This window comes from Egretta garzetta, unplaced genomic scaffold (genome assembly GCF_000687185.1).
Source record: "Egretta garzetta isolate BGI_Z169 unplaced genomic scaffold, ASM68718v1 scaffold923, whole genome shotgun sequence".
Taxonomy (NCBI): Eukaryota; Metazoa; Chordata; class Aves; order Pelecaniformes; family Ardeidae; genus Egretta; species Egretta garzetta.
Window position 1 is genome coordinate 35,546 of NW_009259193.1, and position 7,338 is coordinate 42,883.

At 62.2% G+C, this 7,338-nt stretch overlaps 2 protein-coding genes across 2 annotated transcripts in view; one reads left to right on the top strand and one right to left on the bottom strand.

Annotated features, from left to right (window-relative positions):
* The window catches only part of P2RX3 (purinergic receptor P2X 3), a 5,028-nt gene extending 4,850 nt beyond the window's left edge, over positions 1-178 (bottom strand). The window contains 1 exon segment of the mRNA XM_035891352.1: positions 24-178. Coding sequence (XP_035747245.1) covers positions 24-178 — 155 coding nt within the window.
* On the top strand, positions 7-7,322 carry SSRP1 (structure specific recognition protein 1). Its single transcript, XM_009635763.2, has 16 exons — positions 7-230; positions 938-1,123; positions 1,362-1,467; positions 2,133-2,323; positions 2,413-2,643; positions 2,738-2,841; positions 2,976-3,104; positions 3,474-3,695; positions 3,817-3,889; positions 4,389-4,527; positions 4,654-4,699; positions 5,321-5,444; positions 5,904-6,074; positions 6,340-6,431; positions 6,607-6,787; positions 7,098-7,322. Exons 1-16 carry the CDS (start codon positions 177-179, stop codon positions 7,164-7,166), a joined length of 2,118 nt encoding a protein of 705 aa, XP_009634058.1. The 5' UTR covers positions 7-176; the 3' UTR covers positions 7,167-7,322.
* The last annotated feature ends 16 nt before the right edge of the window (positions 7,323-7,338 follow it).

Here is a 7,338-nt window from a genome sequence, read left to right on the forward strand (position 1 = left end):
TCCCCCGGGGCCTCGCCGGGCACCGCTCACCCTCCTCTCCCCCCACAGCTGCTCTGTCCCCGTCCCCACCAGCCGCTGGCCCGGGGCATGCCAGCCCGGGCCGGGAACTGAAGGACTCGCTGCGCTTGGCCTCCTTCCCCTCCAAACCCCAGGTGCCGCTGCCTCCCCCAGCCGCCATGGCCGACACGCTGGAGTTCAATGAGATCTACCAGGAGGTGAAGGGATCCATGGTGAGTGAGGGGCGCCGTGGACCCCGGGGCGGCCCCGGTGGGTGGCACAACGTGCTGAGACCGGCTCTTCCAGCCAAAATGTTGCAGGGCGCTCCCCCCCCCGCCCCCCGGCATCTCTTCTGCCACCTCGTCCTGGCAGAGGGTGTTTTGCTGATCTCGCCTGGGAGCGGAGGCGCCTCATTTCCGGGGCTGAAGCTTTTTGGAGCATCGACGGGGGCTTTTAGTGCCAGCCCGTTGCAGAGCAAGCGAGGTTGCGGTTGGGAATGCTTCCAGGAGGAGGGAGAAGGGATGCCAGCTCTGCGCGTCCACCGTAGCTGCTGCAAGAGGGTTGTGTGGCGGCTGTCAGCCTATTCCAACGCCAGGGAGTGGGTGGGGGGGCTCGCTGTGGTGTTGAATGTTTCTGGGTCACCCATAACCCCAGAGGGGGTGTCCAAAAGCCCAACAGCTGCAGCCGTGTAGTGGCACCGAAGGTGCTGGTGACTGTCTTGTGGCCACTTGAATCCCAAATTTGAGTGATGAGGAGCGTGTGAAGGCTAAAGCTGGTGGGTGATTGGGGGAGTCACCTTGTTTCACCTGGAGGGGTTGCGCAGCTGCCTGTTGCACCTGAAGGGCAGCAGTTCCCTGCTTCGGAGCCTGTTGGTGTCATTGGGCTATGCCCCTGTGTGCAGGGCAAGCCACCCCTGCCTCACGCCTGCCTCTCCCACCAGAACGACGGGCGGCTGCGGCTGAGCCGTCAGGGCGTGATCTTTAAGAACAGCAAGACGGGGAAGGTGGACAACATCCAGGCCTCTGAGCTGGCCGAGGGTGTGTGGCGGCGCGTGGCACTCGGTCATGGCCTCAAGCTGCTCACCAAGAACGGCCATGTCTACAAATACGATGGTTTCCGGGAATCGGTGAGTCCCTTGGCCCCTGCCTGCCTGGCCCGTCCTTGTCACTGGCTGATGTCTCTTCTCTCACTGGCTTGTGCTTGCCCAGTGTCAAGCTGTGCTCACTGTGAGTCTTGTGGCTCTGGCCCCCATTTTTCTCACCACTTCCCTTGTGCCAGGGGGGCTGTGTCGCGGTTACGGGCTCCGGGCATCCCCCGCCTGTAGGTGGTGGTTTCTGACGGATGTTCCCTGCTTCTCTGCCCAGGAGTTTGATAAGCTCTCAGATTTCTTCAAGGCCCACTATCGCCTGGAGCTGGCGGAGAAGGACCTGTGTGTGAAGGGCTGGAACTGGGGGACGGTGAGGTTCGGAGGTGAGTCGTGGTGATGCCGTTACTGGGGAGAGGGAACCTCCATGTGGGGTGCAGCCCAAGGTGGTGGGGCTGGTCTGGTAGCTGGGACAGTTTCCCCATGGCATGGTTGTTCCTGCAGCACCCAGCCTTGTCCCCTGGGCAGCAGCCCCATTTCTAGGGGTGTCCTCAGGTGCAGCGAGGGTGATAGACATCCCAGGAAAACAGGCAACGCCTGTGGGCCCTGAGTCCTGGGGGAAGGTTTTGCAGGCAGGGAACACTCAGCGTAAAGGAAAGGTTGGTGCGGGAGCTGCGAGGATCTGTCAGAGCCTGGCAGCTCCCAAAGGAGCCAGGGGAGCTGGTGGACACTCCTCCCTGGTCTGAGACCAGGGGAACATGGGAACATGCGGTTCGCTCCTGTTCACTTCTGATCAGTGTCAATCTCCAGAGCTGTAGCTAGAAGGAGAAAGCCTGGAGACTTGGGAGGGAGCATGGGAATGCGGGGGCAGGGGGAGAGGAGATGCCTTGCTGGATTTTGGGAGAAGACTGAGGCTGCTGCTGGTGATGGGACCTAGGAGGAAGCCGTGGGCCTGCCCCACAGGGCGGACCTTAGGTTCTTGTCCCTGCCACGTAGCGTGGTCGTTCTGATCCCGCTGTGACGGGCTGCGTCTCCCCTCCTGCCCCCACAGGGCAGCTGCTCTCCTTTGACATTGGGGAGCAGCCGGTGTTTGAGATCCCCCTCAGCAACGTCTCCCAGTGCACGACGGGCAAGAACGAGGTGACGTTGGAGTTCCACCAGAATGATGATGCTGAGGTCTCGCTCATGGAAGTTCGCTTCTATGTGCCCCCCACCCAGGAGGATGGCGTGGACCCTGTGGAGGTGGGTGGGGGGCTGGGGGGACAGCGGGCTGGGCAGAGGAGGTGGGTAGCTGGGTGCCCTCACCCGGCCGTAACTCCCTTCCCTTGCAGGCCTTTGCTCAGAACGTCCTCTCTAAGGCGGACGTGATCCAGGCCACTGGAGATGCCATCTGCATCTTCCGGGAACTGCAGTGTCTGACGCCTCGCGGGCGATATGACATCCGTATCTACCCCACCTTCCTGCACCTCCATGGCAAGACCTTTGACTACAAGATCCCCTATACGACTGTGCTGCGCCTCTTCCTGCTCCCACACAAGGACCAGCGGCAGATGTTCTTTGTGGTGAGGAGGGGATGGGGCCTTCCTGCCCCCAGGGAAGGCTGGCAAGCAATGGGTTTGCGGGATTTCAGGTCCTCGCCTCCTCTTCTCTTTTCAGATCAGCCTGGATCCCCCGATAAAGCAAGGCCAGACCCGCTACCACTTCCTGATCCTCCTCTTCTCCAAGGATGAGGATATCTCCCTGACCCTCAACATGAACGAGTGAGTTCCTCTCCTGCCAGGCCACTTCCTTGACCACCCCCTCCCTGGATCCAGGGGCTGTGGGGAGCTGGGAGGGAGGTAACAAATCTCCTGGGTTCACGTCTTCACTGTTGTCCTCTCTTCTGGCCACGCAGGGAGGAGGTGGAGAAACGCTTCGAGGGGCGGCTCACCAAGAACATGTCGGGCTCCCTCTACGAGATGGTCAGCCGGGTCATGAAGGCACTGGTGAATCGCAAGATCACCGTGCCTGGCAACTTCCAGGGGTGAGGCATGCTGCTGCTGGCCGAGGGGGGTAGGGAGGAACGTGGGATCTTCCTGCCGCAGTAAAGGGTGTGGAGATCAGGAGAGATGCAAAGTGTGCCGGTGCCCTGGCCTTGTTAGGATGGGCGGAGCTGCTGGTTTGGTAGCTGGAGGCCAAGCTGTTTGAGACCCCCCCTGACCGGCAGCAGGACTGGCCCCTCTCTTGTTCCTGTGGCTGGGGAGAAGGGGCTTTGTGAGATTTGTGCCTTGTGCCAGGGGAGCCGCTGCCGGGCTCGTCCGGGCTGCCAGGGGCCTCTGTCTCGCTGTGGGGATGGGTGTGGGGAGGGCGTTTGCTCCCTGTGGGTGTAAGAGGGCTGCGTTTGCTCTCACAGACACTCGGGAGCCCAGTGCATCACCTGCTCATACAAGGCCAGCTCGGGGCTGCTCTACCCACTGGAGCGTGGCTTCATCTACGTGCACAAGCCGCCTGTGCACATCCGCTTCGATGAGATCTCCTTCGTCAACTTTGCCCGTGGGACCACCACCACCCGCTCCTTCGACTTTGAGATTGAGACCAAGCAGGGCACGCAGTACACCTTCAGCAGCATAGAGAGGTGAGTGCGGGGCACAGGGCACGGGCTGCGGGGTGCGCTCTCGCTGTGCCCGCCAGGCTGCCCGCTGTGCTGCTGGCACCCTGATTGCCACCAGGCCCTGAGTGCCCTGCTTGCCCTGCAGGGAGGAGTACGGGAAGCTCTTTGACTTTGTCAATGCCAAGAAGCTGAACATCAAGAACCGAGGCCTCAAGGAGGTACTTGCTGAGCCGGGCTGGTTCCTGCGCCCCGCTGGGACCGCTGCCCTGCCGGCTGGGGTGGGGAGGGGGCTGGGGGGCCGTCTTCTCTCCAAAATTTTGCTGCTTTTCCCTCTTTTCACCTCTTTCTTCTCTCCTTGCCCTTGTAGAGGAAAAAGGTCCGTGCGATACCCCTTCCTCTTTCTCCTCTTCCTCCTCCTGGTGCAGGTTTCCTCTGCATGGCTGTGGTGGTCCCTGACTAAACCCAGTAACTCTGGCATGATTTGCAAGAGGGGCCCCCCCCTAACTCCGATAACTTTTCTGCCCCTCTGGAGCCCTGGTGGGGAGAAGGAGGGGACGTGGCGGGTGTCCCATCCTCCCCACCCCGTGCATGCGTCTGGGGCCTGCGCGGGGGCCGTGCCCGCCCAGGGACATGCCAGGAGTTGGGGTTTCCAGGGGGGGTGTGTGTGCTGCAGGTGGGGGAACACAGGGAGGGGCTCTCACACCGTCTCTCCCACAGGGCATGAAGCAGAGCTACGACGAATATGCTGACTCTGATGAGGACCAGCACGACGCCTACTTGGAGAGGATGAAGGAGGAGGGCAAGATCCGGGAGGAGAATGCCAACGACAGCAGTGACGGCTCCGGGGAGGAGACTGGTGAGGGTTGAGGCTGCGCGGGCGTGAAGGACTGCCAGGGGGGCTCAGGCTTCTCCCCCCACCCCTGGTGAAGTTCTGTCCGTCCTTGCTGTGCTATGAGCTGACCCCCATGCTCTCTCCTTCCAGATGAGTCCTTCAACCCTGGAGAAGAGGATGATGACGTGGCTGAAGAGTAAGTAGAGGCTGGGCAGGGGTCTGTCCAGGGGGGGCTTTTGGGAGGTGCTGTTTGCAGGCGGCGCATGGGGGCAGCGGCAGTGCGGGGCTGCCTGGATGTTGGGGAATGCTTCGGTGCAGCCGGTGTTGCTTTGTACATTCCTGGAGTCAAGTCTTGAGAAGCGGGCGCAGCTCCAGGCACACTCTGTTACAGCAACATCGTGCAACTGGCAAAGGGCAGGGCAGCTGGGGGCAGCAGCCGGGGCCCAGGCGAGGCCTCGGCAGCCTCCGCACCAGCGCAAAGGGCCATTGTGCGCGTTGGTGAGCACGGGCCCAGCCCGATGGGAGGGGGTGCGTCTTGGTGGAGTTGAGCTGTCTGACGTTGTGAGTGCCTAAAATTTACAGGAAGCGAGGAGCTGATGAGCCATGTTGTGGAAGGAAAATCCCCTGAGAGCTGTTAAGTGCGAACTTGAGAGCTTCAGCTCAGGAAGTCTCTGAATTAGGGGTCGCTGGAGGCTGGGAGAGTTCAGGGGCAAGTCTTGCTGCCCGCTTGTCACTGCGGTGGCTCCCCCACCTCGTGCTTCATCTTTTTGGGGGTGGGGGTCTTGAGCTGTCGCTGAAGCAGAGTTCCCCCACGCAGGTTTGACAGCAACGCCTCGGCCAGCTCCTCCAGCGGTGATGGCGACAGTGACCGGGATGAGAAGAAGCCAGCCAAGAAGGCCAAGATTGTCAAAGACCGCAAGCCCCGCAAGAAGCAGGTGGAGGTGAGGGGTTGCTGCTGGCGGGTTGTGGGGAGCAGGTCACAGCGCTGGGGAGACGCAGGTCACAGCCCATCGGCTGAGCTGCTTCACCTCAGCCTTCCGCCACGGTCTGATCTGGTGCCACCACCTCCCTGTGCTTTGCCCTGGCTGAGACTGTTGTCTGAGCCCAACTTTGCTGCCGCCTGCAGATGAGTCCAGGTCGAGCCTCTTGCAGAGGCTGCCTTGTGCCCATGCCTAGCCAGTCTTTCTGGTTGTTGGGGGGCTTGTCTCCGACAGCCTGTCCTTTCGGCTTCTGTGGGTGTGACCTGACAACCCATCTCCCCCAGTGGTGGAGCCGAGTTGCTGGTGTGGTGTAGGAGGCAAGCTGAGAGCGAGCCCCTTGCCTCGCGGCAACCCCAGGTCCAGAGGTCTTTGGTGAGCGGTGCCATTCGAGGCGTTCACACTTGTTCTTTCCACTCCTAGAGCAAGAAGGGGAAAGACCCCAATGCTCCCAAGCGGCCGATGTCGGCTTATATGCTCTGGCTGAATGCCAACCGTGAGAAGATCAAGTCAGACCATCCTGGCATCAGCATCACAGACCTGTCCAAGAAGGCTGGGGAGCTCTGGAAAGCCATGTCCAAGGAGAAGAAAGAGGTGTGGGACCGGAGAGCTGAGCTTGGTCTGGGAGGGGGAGGAAGGGTGGGCTCTTTCTCGGCCTCAGGAGCCTGGTGGTGTGGGGGTGGGAGGCCAGGGGGGGAGCAGGGCAGCGGGGAGGCAACGTCTGTGGGCTGTTGGGTGAGTGTAGGCGTGATCCAAGGTGCCAAGGGACATGGTGCGGGTGGGGATGGCGTTGGGCTCTGGGGGTGTGGATGGCAGCAGCAGTGTTGAGAAGGCCCCGGCTGACGTTCTGCTCTCGCAGGAATGGGATCGCAAGGCGGAAGACGCCAGGAGGGACTACGAGAAGGCCATGAAGGAATACAGCGTGGGCAGCAAGTCAGAGAGCGCCAAGACGTGAGCATGCCAAGCAGGGCGGGCTGGTGGGAGGGGTGGCAGGGCTTTGCCCCCCCTTCCTGGAGGGCTGGGGGGTGCATGGAGAGCGCCCTTGGCTCTGCGTGGCCTGGGACAGGGCTGGCAGGCTGTCAGCAGGGTAACGCTTCTCCTCTCCCTCTGCCCTCCCACCGCACAGGGAGAGGTCTAAAAAGAAGAAGAAGAAGCAGGAGAAGCAGATGAAGGGGAAAGTGGAGAAGAAAGGCGCTGCCTCCAAGTCTTTGTCCTCCAAGTCCTCTTCCAAGAATATGAGTGAGAGCTTCAAGAGCAAGGAATTTGTCTCCAGTGACGAGAGCTCCTCCGGAGACAACAAGAAGGAGGTAGGGCGCTTGGGGGGCTGGCTGGGCTGGGTCACCCAGCCCCTCTTCCCAGGGGACGCTCCGTCCATCTCTCCGAAAGGCAGCTCACTCATCCCGGCCCCACAGGGGCTGGCACCCTCTGAGAGTACCTCTTGTCTGCGCTATGCTGGTCACATCCCTCAGGGTGTGGGTGACCTGTCCCTGTGCTACAGCTGTCCCCAAGTCACTGCTGTCACCCTGTCCCCACTGTGGGGCACCAGGGTGGCGGGGAGCGGGAGCTGCTGCCCTGACCCCGTCCCCCCGCCACCCTGACCCCATCCCCTGCCTGCAGGACTCGGAGGAGGAGGGAGTCGCCAGCCCACCCCCCAGCTCGGAGGAATCCGCGTCCGGCTCGGATTAGCCCCGTCCCAGCTGGCTCCAGGCTGGTTCCCAGATCGGCAAGAGGAGCAGGCGGGCCCCCCCCGCAGCAGAGACCCGGGTGTGGGGCTTTGGCCAGCCGCCAGGGGCCCAAGGGTGGGGAGATGTGGGAGCGGGGTCGGGGGGCCCCCGGTCCCCTGCCCCCGCCCCCCGGG

Coding starts and splice junctions, on each gene's coding strand:
- SSRP1 (XM_009635763.2), top strand. CDS start 177: ATGGCCGACACGCTGGAGTTCAATGAGATCTACCAGGAGGTGAAGGGA. Junction 231..937: donor AGGAGGTGAAGGGATCCATG/GTGAGTGAGGGG, acceptor CTCTCCCACCAG/AACGACGGGCGGCTGCGGCT. Junction 4,528..4,653: donor CGGCTCCGGGGAGGAGACTG/GTGAGGGTTGAG, acceptor CTCTCCTTCCAG/ATGAGTCCTTCAACCCTGGA.